Source organism: Fusarium subglutinans (genome assembly GCF_013396075.1).
Source record: "Fusarium subglutinans strain NRRL 66333 chromosome Unknown NRRL66333_c0000152, whole genome shotgun sequence".
Lineage (NCBI taxonomy): Eukaryota > Fungi > Ascomycota > Sordariomycetes > Hypocreales > Nectriaceae > Fusarium > Fusarium subglutinans.
Window position 1 is genome coordinate 89,180 of NW_023502215.1, and position 20,085 is coordinate 109,264.

At 47.8% G+C, this 20,085-nt stretch overlaps 7 protein-coding genes across 7 annotated transcripts; 3 read left to right on the forward strand and 4 right to left on the reverse strand.

The window, feature by feature from the left end:
- Window positions 1-333: 333 nt before the first annotated feature.
- FSUBG_9657 (multidrug resistance) lies at window positions 334-5,338 on the reverse strand (the record flags this gene model as incomplete). The annotated part of the gene is made up of 14 exons (XM_036688193.1): window positions 334-553; window positions 603-977; window positions 1,044-1,127; window positions 1,179-1,853; window positions 1,907-1,957; window positions 2,011-2,206; window positions 2,258-2,590; window positions 2,637-2,799; window positions 2,852-3,576; window positions 3,626-3,863; window positions 3,928-4,185; window positions 4,244-4,476; window positions 4,667-5,045; window positions 5,123-5,338. 14 exons carry the CDS (start codon window positions 5,336-5,338, stop codon window positions 334-336), a joined length of 4,146 nt encoding a protein of 1,381 aa, XP_036534867.1.
- A 1,014-nt stretch (window positions 5,339-6,352) lies between these two features.
- FSUBG_9658 (nitrate assimilation regulatory nirA) lies at window positions 6,353-8,713 on the forward strand (the record flags this gene model as incomplete). The annotated part of the gene is made up of 4 exons (XM_036688194.1): window positions 6,353-7,244; window positions 7,301-7,479; window positions 7,529-8,004; window positions 8,233-8,713. 4 exons carry the CDS (start codon window positions 6,353-6,355, stop codon window positions 8,711-8,713), a joined length of 2,028 nt encoding a protein of 675 aa, XP_036534868.1.
- A 62-nt stretch (window positions 8,714-8,775) lies between these two features.
- Window positions 8,776-10,129, reverse strand: FSUBG_9659 (selenocysteine lyase; the record flags this gene model as incomplete). Its single annotated transcript, XM_036688195.1, has 4 exons — window positions 8,776-8,831; window positions 8,877-9,770; window positions 9,826-9,959; window positions 10,011-10,129. 4 exons carry the CDS (start codon window positions 10,127-10,129, stop codon window positions 8,776-8,778), a joined length of 1,203 nt encoding a protein of 400 aa, XP_036534869.1.
- Window positions 10,130-11,237: 1,108 nt separating this feature from the next.
- Window positions 11,238-12,352, reverse strand: FSUBG_9660 (major facilitator superfamily transporter; the record flags this gene model as incomplete). The annotated part of the gene is made up of 2 exons (XM_036688197.1): window positions 11,238-11,557; window positions 11,665-12,352. The coding sequence occupies 2 exons, from the start codon at window positions 12,350-12,352 to the stop codon at window positions 11,238-11,240; spliced, it is 1,008 nt and encodes a 335-aa protein (XP_036534870.1).
- Window positions 12,353-12,605: 253 nt separating this feature from the next.
- On the reverse strand, window positions 12,606-13,072 carry FSUBG_9661 (Mfs transporter; the record flags this gene model as incomplete). Its single annotated transcript, XM_036688198.1, has 2 exons — window positions 12,606-12,807; window positions 12,903-13,072. The coding sequence occupies 2 exons, from the start codon at window positions 13,070-13,072 to the stop codon at window positions 12,606-12,608; spliced, it is 372 nt and encodes a 123-aa protein (XP_036534871.1).
- A 1,100-nt stretch (window positions 13,073-14,172) lies between these two features.
- On the forward strand, window positions 14,173-15,240 carry FSUBG_9662 (uncharacterized protein; the record flags this gene model as incomplete). The annotated part of the gene is made up of 3 exons (XM_036688199.1): window positions 14,173-14,359; window positions 14,405-14,493; window positions 14,563-15,240. The coding sequence occupies 3 exons, from the start codon at window positions 14,173-14,175 to the stop codon at window positions 15,238-15,240; spliced, it is 954 nt and encodes a 317-aa protein (XP_036534872.1).
- Window positions 15,241-15,272: 32 nt separating this feature from the next.
- On the forward strand, window positions 15,273-15,698 carry FSUBG_9663 (uncharacterized protein; the record flags this gene model as incomplete). The annotated part of the gene is made up of 1 exon (XM_036688200.1): window positions 15,273-15,698. One exon carries the CDS (start codon window positions 15,273-15,275, stop codon window positions 15,696-15,698), a length of 426 nt encoding a protein of 141 aa, XP_036534873.1.
- Window positions 15,699-20,085: the final 4,387 nt, after the last annotated feature.

A 20,085-nucleotide genomic window follows, 5' to 3' on the forward strand; every position in this document is an offset into this window, starting at 1 on the left:
GAGACTATTGACAAGGTTTGGTATCGGAGCTTAATAATCGGATGTTCATGAACTGTAGAAAGGTGCAAGGGCCATCGCGATAGCCCACCATGAGACTGAATCTGACTACTACAGTATTATGGGCAAGGAAAGACATAACGGCTTCAATGGCAGGCGCATATCGTGGCTTTTATCACCAGGTTAAGACAAGGATGGAATACGAAAATAAAAACTAAAAGCACTGGAAGTACATGATAGAAATCTAATTATAACTGACTGCTCGGCACACCCGAAGCCAGGCGTCATCATGACAAAGACGCCTGCAGCATGCATTGCATAATTTCATCCCCGAGGTCAAAGCTCACCAGCCGAGTACAGCTGTGCGAAGCGCGAAGTTGGCTGACGCAGCAGTTCCTTGGGATCACCCTGCTCTACAATCTTGCCATCATCTAGTACAAGAACTATATCAAACTCAACGATCGTTGCAACCTGATGCGTGACACAGAGGACAGTGCTATCAGGAAACGTGTTGAATACTGTCTGGCGCAGCTGTGTCTGGATATCATTGTCGACGCTGATAAGGTTAGCAGTGAGCTGTAAGATGTGTCACGTGTGTTGCTTACTGGCTTGTAGGTTCGTCCATAAGCACAATCTTTCCCTTCTTGAGGCAAGCTAGGGTCATGGCGAAGAGCTGACGCTCTCCGTGGGAGAAGGTGTCGCTTGAAGCGATCATATCTAGACCGCCTCCTTGCTCGATGGTCTGCCAGAGGCCTGTCTTCTTCAAGCCCTGGATGATCTCTTGCTCATCTGAAATGCCAAAGAGCTTTGCATACTCGCGTATACTTACCGAGAGAATGAGAGATTCTTGGGGGAGGACTACAAAGCTGGATCGTACTTCATCCTTGGCCAGGGTTGAGATGTCAACGTCGTCGACGCTGATTTTACCTGAAGAGACTTGCACCAGCCCTAGCAATGAGTTTACAAGGGTACTCTTCCCGCTATTGTGCATTTCAGTTAGCACATCTCTGAACTTTGGTGCAATGGGTAGCTGCAGAGAAACATACCTTCCTGTCCGACCACAAATGGCCATCTTGGAGCCTGGCTTGATATCCAGCGTCAAATTCGAAATGGTCGGTGGAAGTGAAGTTCTGCAATACGCGTCAGTGATCAAAGGTTGCCAAATTGATTGTAGTGCTCACGAGTGAGTCAGCGTCACATCGGTGAAGTGAATCTCGCCCCTCGATGGCCACTCCGCCGAAGGCTTCGTGTCTGACTCATGTTCCGACTTCGTGTCTTCTGTAAAGTCTCTGATACGAGCAACTGCACCGAGTGTGATCTCAAGTGAAGTCCAGAAGAAGACAACACCCTTGACTGATTGTCCAAGTCCCACGATGTTAAACAGCGCAAGGCCAAGACTGCCGCCACTGGTGTTCATCTGTACAACCGCGATGGAAATAACAACAAGAGCAAGAGTCGCCACGAATAGGTCTACTGAAAGGTTGAGTGTGACTTGTGCAGACTGTAAGAAGTGGAAAGGCACTTGTGATCGCTCAAGGACCTCAATCCCCCGTCGCAAGTACCATGCTGCCCAGCCATATGCACGCACAGTGGCGAGTCCATCAAGAGACTCCAGTAGAAGCGACAAGACAGGTGATCTTGCCTCAATATCCATGACACGAAGTCTTCGAGATGTTCGAAGATAAAACTCGTGAAAGAATGCAATCACGACAGCGATAGCCAGAATCGCAAAGCCAGCATAGTGAGATTGGATCGTGACAACGATGCACTGCGCGATAAGCATCAGCAAGTTCATCGTGGCGCCAACGAAAGCTAGTGGTAGCTCCATATCGGTGATCTGCAGGTCCTGGCTAAATCTAAGAGCCGTTGCGATTAGCGAATGTCTGTGCACAAAAGTTCGTGATCGTACCTGTTTAACGTGACTCCACTATCCGTCTGGGAGAAGAAATCCATTCTGGCACTAAAACACCATTAGCAATTGCAAAAAGAGCCTGGTAGGAGGGGATAGCGTACTTGAGTGTTGTGGTGAGAATGAGATGGTGGAACAAAGCTGCCGTCCGAACTGCGATGCGTAAAAAGAGCCATACACATGCTGAGAAGAGAGCTACCCAGGCCATGGAGCCAACTCCAAAGAAGATGCCATAAAATGATGGAAGTGTATCGATTTGGTTCTGGAGACTCTTTTCCGACCATAGCCCAAGGTATATTTCTATCGAGGGTTAGTACTAGGTCGATAGAAGTGCTGAGATGAGTCACTCACGTGGAAATATAACGCCTATCACGAATCCCAAGCAGAGGAAAAGAAAGACGATAAAGTCCATCCATCCAATGACTCCGAAGTACCACTTATACACAGCCCAATCGCCATTGGCACCTTTCTTGAAAGCGATGTCATTTGTGATTGCAGTGTTGGGTAGTTCATCCGAGTCTTGAGCTCTAGGTTCTCGTGCAGCGGCAGTGCGGTCAGATACTTGTAGCACGTCATGTTCGAGCTGTTCAATATGCGGTGCAATCTCAGCGTATGTGCCTTGCCGAACAACACGGCCGTCGGCGTCAATGAGGATGATGTAGTTGGCGAAGGGGAGATATCTCGCTATATGATATTAGTGAATGTTGGGCTACAGTCGGGGTGATCTTACGTGAACTTGTGGCGAGGATAGTCGTGGTGGGAGCGCTGCTGAGAAGACCTCGGGGCGCAAAGATCTCGCCGAGGATGTGTCGCTCAGTGTTGGTGTCTAGGCCGACAAGACAATCGTCGAGAAGAACAAGGGTAGCTTTGGAGTAGACGGCACGCGCTAGAGCCTAGAGTCGTGATTAATACACACAGTGTCATAGACTGGAGGGGGTTACTCACAATGCGAACTTTCTGTCCTCCACTGACAGACTGTCCATTCAGACCACAAAGGTGTTTGTCTCCGTCTGTCAAGTCCTCAATGTCCTGGTCAAGCGCACATGCATGAAGTGCCATGCGATATCGCTCCTCGTAGAAAGGCAAGGCACCGACTATGTTCTCCTTTATGCTGATATTAGCGATCCAAGGCGTCTGGTCACAAAAAGCAACCTGTGAATCATCGACAGAGACGGTTCCAGATGACGGTGCGAGATCACCCAACACAACACGTAGCAGGGTCGATTTCCCACTACCAGTTGGTCCAGCAATGACGGTCAATCCATGAGCCGGTACATCAAACGTGGCGTCCTTGATGATATCTTCACCATCTTCAGTCCACTTTGCGCTGACGTTCTGTATCTTGACAGCAACGTCGGTAAGAACCTTCTTCTCGCTCGCACCACCAACGGAACTCTGGTCTGTACTAATGCTAGCATCTCTAATGGACTTTCGAGGGTCCGTCCAGGTATGCTGGTTGAGGAAGCTCTCAATACGCTGCAGTGAACCGAGTCCTACCATAATTGCCATGACGTGGGACGTGCAGTCTTGTATACTTGAGCTGACGATGTTGAAAAGGGTCATTACTTGGAACGCTGTTTGGGCGGTCAGGATGCGTCCTGATGACTTGTCCGCTACGGCGTTGTGCACACTGAGACCCAGGGCAGGGAGCATGGTGAGAGAAGTGAAGGCTGTGTATTGATCAGCAGATGGCTAAGACTAAGATGTTGTGTTACTCACATAAGGTTACGAGTGCGATGAGCTGAAGACGGAATCTCTTGGAAAGCTTGATCTCCGATTGTCTCTCATCTTCAAGCATGGTCTTTATCGCTGGCGCCGCGCCCATCTGCTTGATGCTCTTGATACCCTTCAAGACCTGCACCGTTTTGTGCAGGCGTTTCTCAATGGCGCCCATCCAGTTCTTTTGGAATCTGCTGGCGCGCCCAGACCAATATCCCCCAAGCAAAAGAGAACCTGTCTACCGTTAGTTCTCGGTCATAACAGTGGCAAATTGACTTGCCTCCGATCAGCCCCAACGTTACCAAAGCTGCAAGGCCCAGCTGCGCTTCGATGAGCCAGAGTCCGATTGCAACAGATACAAAGCTCGCCCAAGCATCGTGTATCTTTCGAACTCCGAGCTGTACGCGTTCTACATCAGCCGTCATCATTGTTGTGCTCGAGTCTCCTGTGTCCACGACTCGATCTAGAAGCAGTGATTGCTGGTAGATTCGCATCGATAGATCGGCACGGACGACAGTGGTGGCTCGAACAGCGCTCTGTTCGTACAGAGAGGAGACGAACTAATCAGGCGTCGTTAGTAACACGCCCACTGTCCAGCTGGTGCGGTCGGTATCTTACTGCAATGCCATAGTAGACAAGAGCATATGCTGCAATAAGTCCATCACCTCTCTGACCTGAGCCTTCGGTCTTTGGGTCCGAGATGTAGGCGATCGCTCGACGGACGAGGAATGGTTGGGCAAAGGTCAAGGAGAGATAGCAGAGTCGGGGGAATATGGGCGCCAGAAACTCGTAAGTGTGAGAGGAGAAGATCTCTTTTGCAAGCTTGATCGGCGCCTGCTTTCGTTTTGGTCCTGGACACCATTAGCAACCTTTCCATCAGATTATGGGAGGTTATTGGGGGCATGCCTTTTTCGTTCGGCCTCAATTCAGCATTCTGCAATTTGGTGTCAAGCTTAGAGAGGTGTTCAGTTTGCAATGGCGTGCGGTATCCGGCCCAGAAGATCGGCATCATTCGAAGCATAAGCGCTCGTTCAATGATACCATTGCTCTCTTCTGGGGCATCGCATAGTTCATGTCTGTTTGCCAACGAACACTTCCAGAGCATCTCAGTGACCAGGGCGCAAACCTTGGTGCTTGCCAGTACCATAACAGCAATAGCAGGGTCTCGTCCGTCTAGCATTCGCCATAGGGTTCGGGCGCGAGCGGCATCCATGGGGATAGTCGATAGGAGGTAGAGAACCAAAATGGATGAGGTGCGCACCGCGCGCTGATGCTCCAGGAAAGACAGACATGCTAGGATCGCGGAACCGATTATGCCAATACTTCCCGCGGCAATACTGGCTTTCGTTCGGGTTTCGTCGCGGATAGAAAAGAGCGCGACAATGCTTGCTTGCGATCCAAGTACTAATGTCCATGCGATCTTGAGGCCATCACGTTAGTCTACGATGACTTTTGTTTCGCGCAAGGGAGGACAATGGAAGAGAAATTAGAGCATACCAACTTCAGCGGCAATATGAAACAACCCTTGAATATCACAGGCTTCTTCCAAAGGCGCGTAACTCGAAAGAGAGCAAGACAAATAGCGACACAAAGAGGAAGAATACAAAGAATCGTCTCCTCAAATAACAAAGTGAAGTCGAAATTGGACCCGCAACCCTTGACGACGGGTCCAAAGGTGTCCTCGACATGGAGGAGACAATTGGGAGACGGCATTCTTCGGAATTCGGATATTCTGATTCGATCAGATACAAACCAGAACGATCAAAAATTTCAAGGGACGATCAGACATCTAATCGAATGGTTTGGGCTGCCGCTGCAATTGAAGGATCAGGATCCGGAGCCGGGGGCTGGCTCGGAGGAATAATCAGCCCGATCGGATGCAACTTTAATACGGGATCTGCTGACCGGAAATACGCTCTGTGCGACTTGAGAAGCCGCTGACTGAGGCTAACAACTATAATGATATGCATGGGCATGGAATGTTTTGGGATGATATAGTTTTAGTGCTGAAGGATTGTCTTGGTACTGATTGGCGGCTCTTGAGGTCTGTAGGCTAGGTTGATCCTTCTAGAATGCAGGATCTTCACCAGCAGATGGGGCAAAGAGAAGTGTTTTCAGGGTCCAAGACATTACCTGGTAGTGCAGAGCTTGAACGTATTTAGTGATATTGCTGGTTATCCTGACCTTTGCCAACGCTTGAGATATAGATATCTTGAATCATAACCTAGAACTAATATTAATAGAAACTAAACTATAAAAAAATTATTCTAGACTTTAGATAGGTATAGTTTAAGAATATGGATATAGGATTAGGGAAATATTTTATATTAATACTGTAAAGAGTTAGGGTAAACTAACTATTTACTATAGTAAAAAATAAATTCTTAGCTTTATAAACTAAGATGTTTACTGTATATACTTATAAATTGTATTTACTTAAATTATATTTAATTTCGTAGTTTAAAAATTGCTTTAGTAATATATAGCTAGAATTTTCTTTTATTTATATTACTACTGAGCACCTGTGACGTGATCTTGACCTGCACAGAAAGCCTGTGACATGATAAGATAATATACGGCATTGATAAGATAAGATAGGATATCACGCAGGGGTGGCAAGCTCTAAATCGCCTCTCCCGCAGCTCATATGGCGACGATCAGCAGTTAGTTCAACAGCGTCCGAAAACCATCACTCGTTTTTACCATCACAAATCGTCACAAGCAACAATGGAAAGGCCATCCTCAATAACCCCCAGACCAATCCTCCCACGTCCAACGTCAACGCCAGTACCTCCCCCAGCACCAAACCCCGCCAGCGACTTCGGAATTCCCCGCAGATCCAAGGTCATCTCAGCCTGCCAAGCCTGCAAGCTGAAAAAGACAAAATGCGACGGCGATCGCCCTGAATGCGGGCCCTGTGTATCCAAAGGTCGAAACTGCGAGTACCCAGTTCAGGGTAATAGAACAGAAATCATCATTAGACGACAGCAGGCTCTGCAGGAAAACGTCGAGTCGTTCGTGGCGCTGTATCGGTATCTTCAGGAGCGGCCTGCAAATGAAGCTAGTAGCCTGTTTGACCGGATCCGCGATGGGTTTGGCATCGAAGCGGCGCTTGAGTATGTTAAAGCTCATGGCAGCGGTTCTGGTCTGGTTTGCAGAGACGTGCCGAGTGCCAGGGTGAGATGGAGTCAGCAGATCTACGACTGCAATTTACTCTTCGAGAACGAGCTTTTGTCAACCGAGATGTCGGACGTGGCCATCCAAGCCTTGCGAGATGGCGTTGACTGCTTCTTCTTATACATGGGTAACATGTTTCCTATCTACACGAGGAAGGAAGCCGATTTGATTCTCGATACTTTCCAAAAAGCCAAGCCAGATCAGCTTGCGAGCAGAAAGATTGCCTATGGCGAGTTACTGGCTATTTCCGCATTGGGCTTCCAATATGATCGGCAGACTCTACCCAACGGTAACGCATCGGTTTGCACACCGTTCTACCAGAAAGCTCGGCTGTTTCTTGATTACGTCATAGAGCAGGCTCCTCTGCGGGCGATGCGGATATGCTGTTGTTTGGGAATCTACAATGTCATCGCCAAGTCATCATTGGCAATCTCTTACACAGGTGGGCTCCTCCGTTTTCCCCTCCCACAAGTATTTGCATTGCTGATTGGTTTCAAGATTGGGGTATCCTGCTTGGCTCCTCAAGTGGACTTTGTGTTGGCAAGAAGCCGGCGGGTCTGTCCGAACAAGATTTCAACGGGTATATTAAGACTTTTACGGCCCTTATCACGATACGGAGTTGGGTCACAGCTACTCTCGGGCACATCCCCAGTCCAGAGGTCTCCCGATGTGTCCACGTAGGTCACGGAACATGTATACCACTTCTTGCACTGACGGCTTTGTTAGGATACGAGAGAGCAGATCGATAATACCGGTGCCCTTGATTCTGCAGCTGAGGACCCCGTTCTTGGAGTCTTACAACAGAAGATGGCCCAGATCACGGTCCTAAAAGCCAACATCGTCCGAACAGTGGCGTCTTTCAGGGTGTTGTCCACCACGATACTGAGACAAATGCATGACGACCTTGACCAATGGCGGTCTAGTCTCCCTGCTTACATGCATCTCGAGACCCTGATTTATACGCCAGAGATATCTCCGGACCAGCGCCGCGTGACGTTTTACATGCACCTTTTCTACATGTCTGCTCTCATTCTGAAGACCAGAGCTGTGCTTGCAACTCAGAAGGATATAACGGCGTGTACCTGGGGTCTGGAAGCAAAAGCTGCTATCCTCCAAGGCATCCAAGCTGCGCGGAGCTCAGCTCGACTCCTCGGACTGATCCTCGAGGAGAAGGCCGTGGTGAAGAACTGCTGGCTGACTATGTAAGATGCAATCTTTCCTACGCTGGCTTTGGCTCCGCAATTCTTTCTATAACCATTGGGTTAAGCTAACAGGATACCCAGGTATCAATGCTATATCACCTTCTTGATGCTTAACTTTACTGCTATTAAAAGCTTCCTTGTCGGGGGCACCACAGCATTCAGGCAGCATGACGTGAATCTTTCGAAAACTTGTATCGAGATCCTTGCTTTATGTGCTACAAAAGACAGGATAGCACGTAGCTTCTACACACGGGTCACGAAGTATCAAAGCCTCATAAGAGAGTACCTGCCAGAACCCAAGCAGGACACGCAAGAGCACCTTAGTTCCTACGAAGACGGACCGTCAGACGGCGACTCGTACCTATTTGTCGAATCTGACGGCGACGTCAGCCTTCATGACCTGATGTACGAGCTACGAGAGCTGCTTTGCTATCCTCTTACACTCTTGAAGAGTAGTTCTTATGCCAACATGCCGTATCCTACTATTTTTGAAGCATCTGTCAACACTGATATTAACTTTGCTCATCACCTCGCTTCACCGTTTAACATGGCCGAGGATGAGGTTCCGAGTGGCCTGTTCCCGCCTGAGGATAGCCTCAAGGAGGGGCATGACATGACTGAGGGGTATCTAACTGGCTCTGTACCTTTTGGATGGGATGCCTCTGCGTGGGGAGGAGATCCTGGAGTTGGAAGCCCAAATTGTACTTGAGTAAAGGAAATCATATTGTATTGTCCGTATATCTTAATTCGTCTTCTACACTTGCCACCACATTATCGCTTGGCAATGATGTTCTGTAAGGTATCTATAACGGCCTGAATCTCTTCGACTGCCAGGGGTCAGTAGTGCAATGTCTCATTTCCACAGGACTTACGAGTATTGTAGTGCGCCATGCTCACTCGAACGACGCCGTCGTTTGTATCAAGATCGAGAACATCCTTCACCAAACGATGAGAGTAAAAGTGGCCATGCTTGAGGCCGAGATTCGAGTTGGCTTCGATAGCTGCTACGACACTTCGAGAGTTCCATCCATCAATGGTGAAGCTGACGATAGGTAATCGCTTGCTGGGATCCGAACTCGGTTCTCCGTAAATCGTTGCGTCTTCCCGTTTGGTCAAGTAGTCAAGGAGTAATTTTTGGATTCCTGTTTCTTGCTGAATACTCTTATCCCAGCTCTCAGCAAGAAGATGGTCTACCACGACGGATATACTTGCTATCAGCTCATAGCTTCCAGCAGAGAATCCAGCCTTGTCTGAAAGACTCTCAGCGGGGTTAAAGTAGTGACCGAGTGGGCGAATCTGTTTTTGAGCCTCACGACTGCCGTAGAGCATCGCGATATGAGGGCCAAAGACTTTATACCATGAGAGACAGTAGAAGTCAACGCCCAGGTCTTTGACGTCGATGGGACGGTGAGGCGCATATGCTACTCCATCGACACAAACGAGAACATTTGGATACTCGTGAGCAGCCGCAGCGATGGCCTTGACGTCGTGGATTGATCCAAGCAGGTTGGTGCAATGAGTCATGGCAAGGAATCTCGTCCTGTCGGATAGAAGCGGCTTTAGACTCTCAACTGTGAGCTTGGGGTTGTTGCCTTGACCCTCTGGATTCCACCACTTGATGTTTAGTCCTTGTCTCTCAGCTAAATCTAGCCATGGTGCGATGTTAGCCTCGTGGTCAAGAGTGGACACGATGATCTCGTCGCCTTGAGCAAAGGTGAGGCCCAGTGAGAGGTTGCGTAGCAATTGAGTTGAAGAGGCGCCATAAACTAGATTATCCGTAAGTTGAGTATCCTGTGTCGATCTAGCGGAGACTTCGAGTACCAATTTCATCAGGCAGTGCATTGATGTATCGTGCAGCCGCTTCGTAGCCCTTGTTCACTTTCGTTGCTGAGAGTTTGCCTACACTATACGAGGCGCCCATCTGCACATTCGAGGTGATGAGGTAATCTCTGACTCTGGAACAAAAGTCAGAAGAGAAGGGCTTTCAGACTTATACCATAACATACGAGTCAGCTGCAGCCCCAAGAATCTGACTCCCGCCAGCATTGTCGAGAAATACTTGATCCTGCTGAAGAGCCGGGAACTTTGCCCGAAGCGCCTTGATGTCAAGCTGCGATTGAGACATCACGTCAGTACTTGTATTCAGAGCACAATTATATTTAGGTCTCTTGTGCTGAGATGCATTGGATCAAACGAAATGGAGTCCAGGTTGAAGCTCGAGGAGATAAGACGGAGCGGGGTAACATTATACTATCTCGACCCCCGTAATTATGATGCAATTCTTCGGAAGGGATAATGCAAACAAAAGAGGAAGGTGAGACAAACGTAGCAGCTTAGGTAGCATCAACACTATTAAGATACAGAGGGCAGTTGTTAAGTAAAGAAGCATTAAATATAAAGCGGTAAAGACATAAAGTCGTTAGTAAAGTGGGCTTTACTGGTAATAAAGACCATATCTTAATTGGACTCAATTGGCTAGCTATCTACACTTATCTTCGAGTTTAGACCACCAGAATTCATCGGTGTCGAACTGGGCAAAGACAAGTTTCTCGGGGTCATAGTCAGAGGCGTCGGCGTGTGTTTCATAGAATTCCTTTATTTTGTGACAAGGAGTGCACCATGTTGCAGTTGCAGACAGGATGACGAAACGGTGTCTTTTTATAAGGTCATGGTACTCGGACTGGCTGTGGACTGTGGTAATAGGCATCCTGATGGTGGTAATGTCAGATTTAAAGATGGGAGTGGGCGATTGAACAACTTCAGGGGATGAGGGGGAAATGTACGCGGATTTCAGGTCAATTTATGTTCAGTAGCAGCGACGCTCAGGCCGCCAAAAAGTTGCAGGGGTTTCGGTGCTGCATCAGACTACTGCATCAACTCATGAAATTCGGTAGTCCCTGTAGGTACTTACTAGCCTAATAGAAGCTATCTAATTAGCCAGGATATCAATAAGGATCTAATAGCTAGTTAAATAGCCTTATTGGTTAGATGAACGAAGTAGCTTTGCCTAGCATATACCCACAGGGACTACCGAATTTCATGAGTTGATGCGGTATTTATTTTGCTATCCTCTGTAGCCAATTGGAAGTAGAAATGCAGCAGCTGAAAACACGAAAGTGTCTAAGTGCGTGTTTTTCACCTGAACTGATGTGGTGCATGCTAACTCCTTCAAGTTGTAAGTATGTAGTTACATGTCCCTTGAGAGAATAAAGTAATTATAAGGTATTTGTTTCTCACTCACCAACCTCTCTATCAATATCCCAATGTGCATACTTCATAATACCCCAACTAAGTGTGGCAACTCTAATCTTATGACCCCAGAAGAAGAGAGGAATCCAAAAGATTAAAACACCACCACAGATCGCACCCATAATTCCATAGGCAGTTTGGTGACCAGCTTCATTGACCCAGGGGTTGGTGTAAAAACCAAGCAAGAAACCAAAAGCGGATTTGAAGGCGAGCTGGGTGACAACGATTTCGCCCGCAATTGGTCGATAGCAATCAATAGTGTATACGAGGGAGATATTGGTTGCTTGGGTGATACAGAAGTTGACTAGATCATTATCAGTAAATCTGGTTAAAGAACGATTGAGATTGGAGCAAAACTCACTTAGGCCAATGCCGATAGTTGGCACAATCCAGTGCATTTTGTGCTCATACCAACACCGTAGAGAACGAGTGCCAATGGTCCGCAGACTACGCTGAGCATAATCGCTGGTAGACGGAATTCGGGTTCACGAATGCCACCGTTACGACGGGTGAAGATCTCAGCAACCCAGTCAGAGAACGAGCCGCCCAGGAACATGCCAATAAATGCACCGATAACAGCGGCAAAGAACGCCAGACCAGACTGCCAAGCTTCAAACCCGTAAGCGGTGGCAAAAGCGGGAGCCACATTCGAAGTGATGGCGGTGATGAAGCCAATGGTGACCGACATGACGAGCGTAGCCCAGAGGACGGGAGGTAAAGCCAGGAGCATCACTGGGCGAACTATCATCTTCCAAAGTGATTCTTCTGTGAAGGTGCCGTTGTAAAGCTTGAGTCCGCTCCACAAGAACTCAGAGACTTTGGGTGTAGGCCTGAGCGAACGGCGGACTTCTGCGTGCTCTGCTCCAGCCTTGGTGTCGGCGTCATCAGCATCTTCACAGGCAAGAAGCTCTGGTTTTCTGATGTAGGCAGTTTCTGGGAAGGTCAGGTAGACCAGAATAGTGACAAAGCCAATGATAGCTATAGCAACATAGTAAATGTACCTCCAAGGGTGGTATCGAACGATAAAGCCATCGAAGGTTGAGCGAGGCGGTATAAGCACTACAATAACAGATGATATTAGTGAACCCATTCGGAACATGTTCTAGAATGTTGGGAATATCTTACGCAGTCCATGTTCCACGTTCGTGAAGGAAGAACAAGTCGGCAATAGTCACAGAAGCAAGACATTCGACTGCACCAGCCGCAATGCCCATCATAATTCGAGCAACAAGAAAGTTGGCGTATTGCTTAGCCACGGCACACCATACAGCCGTAATTGTGTATAAGGTGAAAGCACAAACATACACCGGTCGACGTCCATACTTGTTAATCAACGGCATCCAAAAAAGGTTTTAGAGACCCTGGAATAAGGCAGTGCAGTTAAAAAAGTAGGCCGTCTTGGCGATGGGTCCGTCGAGGCCAGTCTTCTGCCAGTCAGGAAAGAAGTCTTGGGCAGTCTCAACAATAGCAAGGGTCGGTCCGGCAGCAAGGAAGTTGCACATGAGAATAGCTAGACACACGGCAATTGCTGTGTGTGTTTTGAACCATCTTGGCCTGTTGTTAATTGTTAGAAGCTATGTTTATCATCCTCATTTGAAAGCCTTCCGACTAGGCTCCGCAGAGAAACTTAGAATAGATTGCAGACGAACCAGTTCAAGGGATCCTTGGGGTCCGAAGACGGAGTTGGCACCAGAATGATCTCTTGGGTATCGATATGGCGGAGGCGTACATGGCCAAGAGTGGCAACATTGGTATCGACCTCCTTGATGTCGTCTGCTGTCACCTGACAAGCCGACGTAATTGCACCGTCGTGAGTCATGGCGAGTGTGTCTTCCAGTGAGGACGAGATTGGCAGGTAGGTGTTATTGTTGTGGTTTGTCAAAATGGTTAAATCCAGAGATGAAGATGAATTTAGGATAGTTAAAGGAGTAAAGAAACTATAGGCGTAACGGCTGGTTGACTCCAGCAAGCAGCAGTTGGCCGGGTTGTCAGCTTCTATAGGTCTCTCTCGTGCCACCGTAAGATTTTGCAGATACAGGCTGTCATTTACTGTTATAATATATGCAATGATAGCGCTAGGCAAATTCCCTCCATTCGTCGGAACGGTTTCGGGACCCCCTCCAGCTCGAGCCAGTAGGTAGTATTATTGACTCGCCCTTCCGATGTGGAGTGCTATAGATACCTACGCGGGAGAGGAGTGTTTTTGGACATGAGTCAGTGGACAGAAACAACTGTCGTGGCTAATTTATATCGGTGATATCATATTGGCCTCATGTAGCAGAATATCAAGGGTAACAAAATAACTTAGACAGTCTCTCCTCCGACATATGTCCAAAACCCCCTCCCGTTATGCCATATGGTAGCATCAGCTACCTAACCTGCATCCTCACCGTCAGTCCGTTCTCACGTATGCCGTTAAATTACCCCGCACTTTTTCCCCAGGTTTTGTCCACACTAGAGTTACCCGTTAGTGCAATCCATGTCGATCTGCCCGCATTTCCGAATAGCTTCACAAGAAGTCTCGATCGAGACCCGAGGCCCCTCTCAACAACCCTGTCCGCTTCCAACACTCCGCAATCAATATATGCACTTGAACCTCTTTATCTAACCTAATCTTGGTAGACTGGATGATTGCTGGTATAGTGAGACTTGATCAGCCAATTAAGCTTGCAGTATAACAAATCCAAACCGCGTAAGCTTGCAATTTGAGGAGTCGGCATGTGGGGAAATTCAATCCTAATAATTTCGGCTTCTTAGAGAGGAACATTTTCGTATAGATAAAGGCTGGTAATTAGCAAGTAGTATAAATCGTAGCGATGTCATCATGAATCAGGAGCAGTTATTACCAATATTGCATTAGTCACTGCTCAGCTGCCTTAGCATACCTTCATCACCTGTTTACGCAACTGCGCAAGCGACATGTTGTCTCCAACCATTCTCGTGGCGTTCTCTACAGTGGTTCTGGCCACTGTGAAGCTCCAGGATCCTTCCGATATCATTCCTGCGTCTGACTGGGCCGCTGATAACGCCCTCATTGCTGATTACAATGCCCCGTTCCCAGCAAACGGACAGCCAGAGGACTTTGAGTCTCTTGTGTTTGTCTCGGGTAGTTGGAATGTACACGATACTAATGTACCCGCGTGATGGATAGTGGTCGGTGTGCACGACATCAAGGACAAGTCTGTTTCAGTCGACCATGTCACTTGGCATGCCACCAAGAACGATACCAGTGTCGTTCTGGTCTCCAAGAATGCTGACTTCGCTGCTTCTTATTCTACTTTCGTTAAGTCTGGATACTACTCGAACTAGAACTGGGCCAGCTTCTATGGCTTTAATGCCGCCGTCAACGTTGTAAGTTTCTTCCTCTCAATCCCTCGAAGGCGTCATTGGTACACAGCTGGCATCCTGTTCTACAAGGCAAATAAATCTGTCGCCGTCCTCGATCATGTTAACATCACCGTTCATAACGGCGCTGCTAATGTATACTCATACGGGACAGGCACCGTCGTCAACGTGACCAACAGCTGGCTGTATTCCAGTGGACCCGTGAGCCATGGCCTCTATGCATCTGGAAACGGCACCATTCATGCCAAGAACCTGCAACACTACTCCGGAGGCCATCGCTCTAGCGCTTTCTCGGGAGACAGTCCAGCTGGCTACATTTATGTCGAGGATTCTGTCTCGCGCGTTCGTGGAATCGGCTCCGCAACCTACTATGCTCTTGGTGAGATCCATGCAACCAACGTTGCATCTGTCGCGGAACAGGGACCTGTCGTCTTCTCAGACGGGAAACAGAAGATCTATCTCAAGGACTGTTCGGCTCAGGCCGGTCTGCTCGGCGGCGCTGTCCTCTTCAGCAGCTCCGTGCGTCGTGCTGGTGCAGTGCTAGATCTCGAGGATACCACTATCACTACCACCGGCAAGACCATGCCCGGCTTGTGGTTTGGCAACGTCATTGCTGATGCCAGACTCAAGAGCGTGCACTGAACACTGCTTCTGGAATTCTTGCGGTTGCCAACATGTCTCAAATCACCCAGGACTTTAACTACTATGGTGGTTATATCGACAACCCGTCAATGGAGCCGGCAGAGGTCAGCCTGAAGGTTCTGGAATCGTCTTTGTCTGGTGATCTTGTTGCATACAATAAGAGCTCTATTTCCCTGTCCCTTGGACAACACAGCAGCTGGAAGGGAGCTGCCCGAGTGGGATACAAGTCGGCTTCCTTTGGTGTCTCTCTTGACGCCAGCAGCAAGTGGACCCTAACTGCCGACACTACTCTCCAGAACTTCACTAATTCGGACACCTCTAACAATAACATCCAAAGCCGTGGATATAACATCTACTACAACTCTTCTGCCTCTGCAAATAAGTGGCTCAAGAGTCGTACTATTAAGCTCTCTGGTGGTGGAAAGCTTGAGCCAATTAAGAGCAGAATGGGCTATTGATTAGGGAGATAATTACTACCCATAAGGCTAAGCTTTGGGCTATAAGTATAGGTAGTAAATAATGATATAATCTTTTCCCTGATATGAGCCTAAACGATAGTGACGGATAAGAGTCAAACCTCTGGATTGTTGTACTGCTTAAACAGCTACTATTGATATGTTGAGGGAGCGTTCTCACCTACACGAAGACTTACGCCGCTCACTATCAAAGAACTCTCGCTAAGCAGCCAGACAACTGCTCGCGCGATATCCCCAGGCTGAACAGTCGATGATAACCCTCTCTTCTCCATGATTTGGTCCCGCATTCCTGGTGCAAGCCTTCGAAAAACTCATCCGACATATGAGTGGTTGTGTTTCCTAGGCACTGGGTTAGCCAACTGCAACGCATTTTCATATAGGCATCAGACTTACTGGGCAATACGCCATTGACCAGAATACCATAGGGGAAGACAACTTTGGCCACATTCATGGTAAAGTGCTCGCATCCGACCTTGCTAGTCGTGTAAGCATATAGAGCTCCTCCATGGTTGATGGCACCCATGCTTGACACATTTACAATCGCTAGGTTACTTCCTTTCTCCCTACTCACCATGGCGCGCACCTAAGCGCCCGTGCAGTAAATTACGCCATCCAAGTTAACGATCATAATCTTGGGCCAGAGGTCATCAGTTTCCCCCAATAGATTGGTTGTCTGGGGGGGCTGTAATGTTGGCTGAGCCATGTAGCCCGCCTGATTTGCTAATGATACGCTCAATCAAGCTATCGAACTGCTTCTAGTCTGATACATTGACGGCTTCTAGGTGAACGTCTGTAGAACTGTTAGGTGCTGTGATTCCTCTCTTGCATCGTCGAATCTGGCCGTCTGGGGGTCTGTAATCCAGACAGCGGCGGCGCTATGGCGAGCCAAAAGACCGACAGTGGCTAGGCCCATACCTGACGCGCCTCCGATGACGCTGAAGACGCACTGTCAATCCATGAAGTCCTTTCGAGCTTCGTATCACAGCGTGTTGTTGTGCGTAATGATTCGTGCTGAGTAGCTGTCACTGTCGCTGTGAATCAAGCATCACTCTCCCAGGCGTAGATTCACAAGCCACTCTGGGGATTGATTCAGCTCTCTGCCCCTCTGAATCCTAATTCTCTTGACTCCATTAGAGATATAAACACAAGCATTAGAGGGGGAGATGGGAGCCTCAGACTACCAATCTTCACACAACTCAACAATACCACCTTCTTTCAACAGCTTTCCAGCACCTCAAAACGGACACATTAAACGAATCATTTCCCCATCAACCTCAGTCCATTTTATTGTGCTATTTCCCAACACACATTCACAAAGCAACCCAAGTATAAACTCAAGCAAATACAGTCAGCCTTGACCTTTACATACTTCGAAACGACTATCCCCAGCCACCAAGCCTAGATAATATCGCTTTAACACTAGCTGGCCTACAGATTACCCTTCAAAATGTGCCAAACAACAAAACGAACCGTCACTTGTGAGAAGTGCGCTTACATACTTGAGGATGAGACCTCGACCAAGCCCTGCGACGGCTTAACAAAGAAGGGGAAGTGCAGCGGCAAGTTGCCGGATATAAATGATAAGTTGACAAAGGATACGGATACCTGCCCGGATTGCACAAAACGTAAGCCCATTGCTGCAAGGGCAGCTTGAATGAAGATGACCGGGATCAGTGGAAGGAAACTTTTGCGCCAGATGATAGCTTAGGGCAGACAGGGAATTGAAGTTCAAGGACTACAGCTACATGATCATGTGATGAATTCAGGCATGCCAATGATAAATTGATGTACTACTGAGTTAGTTCAAGACACTTGACAAACCTGGTGGAATTAGATTGCAGAATCACCCAAGTCAGGAGTGCTCAGCTCTGCAAGCCAATCATACAGGATTCCAGCTTCTGCGAACCCTTAATTGCTGCATTAAGGTCGCGTGACAACCCCTCTCTCACTGGCAAGCATTAACAACACTTCATATGCTGCAATTATTCATCAAGCTGCCTGCGGCGGCTTACAGATCTATGGGCCTGTGATCGTCGCCTTGTGCTCCGCTGTGAATGAGAAGTCATTATTCTCCTCGGTTGCATGCCTGCCTTGCTCACATTCGCTTACAGGACTGATTCAAACCCAAATGATGCGGGTCCTCTTTTCCAAGACAGGTATTCACAATGGTCGCCGATGTGGCTACCTTTGTACTTAAGGAAGGTGACTGAGCGAACATCATGGCCATCTCATTATCCCCAAATCACCTTTTGATCACCCTGAAGCTCAGACGACTCAACAACTCAACAACATCACTGAACATCCCTCCCAACAGCAGAAATGTGCGTCGGTCAAGTTAAAGTCGAGATGTGCAAAACGTGCCATAGGAAGTTGAGGGAGAAAATCACCGTGGCAGGAGGCTGCGATGAGATGCACCGAACTGGAAGGTTTTGTCGTCGGGGGAATTGGCCAGAAGAAGATGTGTGGCGAAGCAAGAGGCATTGCAGTCATTGCACTCCTCCGAAGTACAATGGCGGGGATTGTGGAGATGGAGGATATTTGCTTTGCTTCTTGTGTGGGATGTGTGCCCAGTGCTGAAGCTTCTATTTATCACGCAAGCTCATAGGATCAGCTGCATAACGTTCTTACAGTGCGTCACAAGACAACTACTTACTTTTCATAAATGTCACTCAAGAAACGCCGAGACAAAGGATCAATAACTCAACGCAATTCAATGTACATCCTTCTTCCTGAAGCATTGTTCCCATGCGCCGAGAAAGTCACGTGGTGAATGGTATGAATATATAACCAGAACCAGAGACCTGGTGTTTTGCTTCTACCATTCTCTAATATCATCATTCCACAGTAACCCAATACCTACACTACTTTATACTCTATCAAATAGCCCTTTCAACAGCAATAATGTGCACAGTTCATATTACAGTTAAAGAGTGCAGAATTTGCCATTTTGAGATCAATAAGACTCATGCTGTACCTGTGCCCTGCAAGGAAGTCACAGAGGGGAAAGCCTGTAAAGGTACCAGATACCGATACCATACGCAAAGGGAGCATGAGAGATCCTGCCCTCCGTGCATCAGGAGGAAATCTGGCAGGTAAAAGAAGACACGTCGGTGGATCGACTCAATAGGCAGGATACTGCATGTTGGGTCATTGCTAGTGTATAAGCACCGTTTTTGAACAATATCAGGATTTTCTATTCGACGGTCACCGTCTCGTTGCATAACTAACCTCTAAGTAACTCCAATACAGACCATTTACGATGTTGTACATATGGAGGCTGTAACCTAATCTAAAAGCCTGTCTTTCATTTGTAGATGGCTTATCTAAGAGACGTCACGCCGCCCCTCGTGTTGAATCAACGATACTTACGCACAAGACAGTTGAGATAGGCGAAATGGTACGACTAGAGACCTAACAATTTACTCCTATCATTCTCCTACATGGGCATTTCAAACCTTGATTTCCTCTATTGCAAAGTGCTTTGTGTTAGTCTAAGTTTCCAGCCACGAGTCTCAACGGCAAACAGTACATGTACCTCACGACGTAGACATTGCACCATATCCCTTGACCAATTTCTACAGCGTCAAGCTGCCCCCTTAAGTGCATGCCTGTGTTGTTCACCTTAGGTGCAGGTTGACTGATTCATAGCATTGCAATAGTGAGTGATTTGCCATGTCTCAGCAGTATTCTCACACATTCACAAGGTATTTGGCAAAACGGTTTAGTAATTAAGTACTTAACGAGAGCCAGGCCTTACAATCTAGTCTCCATCATTCTCCTAGAACCTCAATTTCCGACCACACCAACACCTAATCCATTATGCACTACGCTGCACTACACTACACGTCCTTCCCAATCGCGAATATGTGCACAATCCGCTCAGTGGTCAAGAAGTGCGGGACATGCAAGCGACAAATCAAGCAGGATTTCGCAGCACCCGAGCAATGCGACAGCTACAAGGAAGGGAAAGGCTGTCCCAAGATCAATCACCCCGACCCTACTTTCAGGTGGCTGCAAAAGAAGCACTGCCCCTATTGCCAGAAAAACGATAAGAAGTGAAAAGGGTCATGTGGGCCAGTTGGGTCGAGGAGCCTGATACTGCGCGTTGCCTTCAACTACCAAGTTAAATACCATTATTGAATCGCGTCTGGATTATTTATGTGACTTCGCTGTATCACAATGTAACATGTCTCCGATTAGCAACTTCAAAGTCCGTTTCAGGTGTACCGCATCACCAGGGCCGCCTCGCAAGTCTTCTAATTGTGAATAGCCGGTGTGGGAAGGCTTGGACCGCTACTTGCGTTGAATTAATGATACTTAAGTTGGAACAATGTCGAGAAGTGCAGCTCATAAGAGTGCAGAGAGAAGC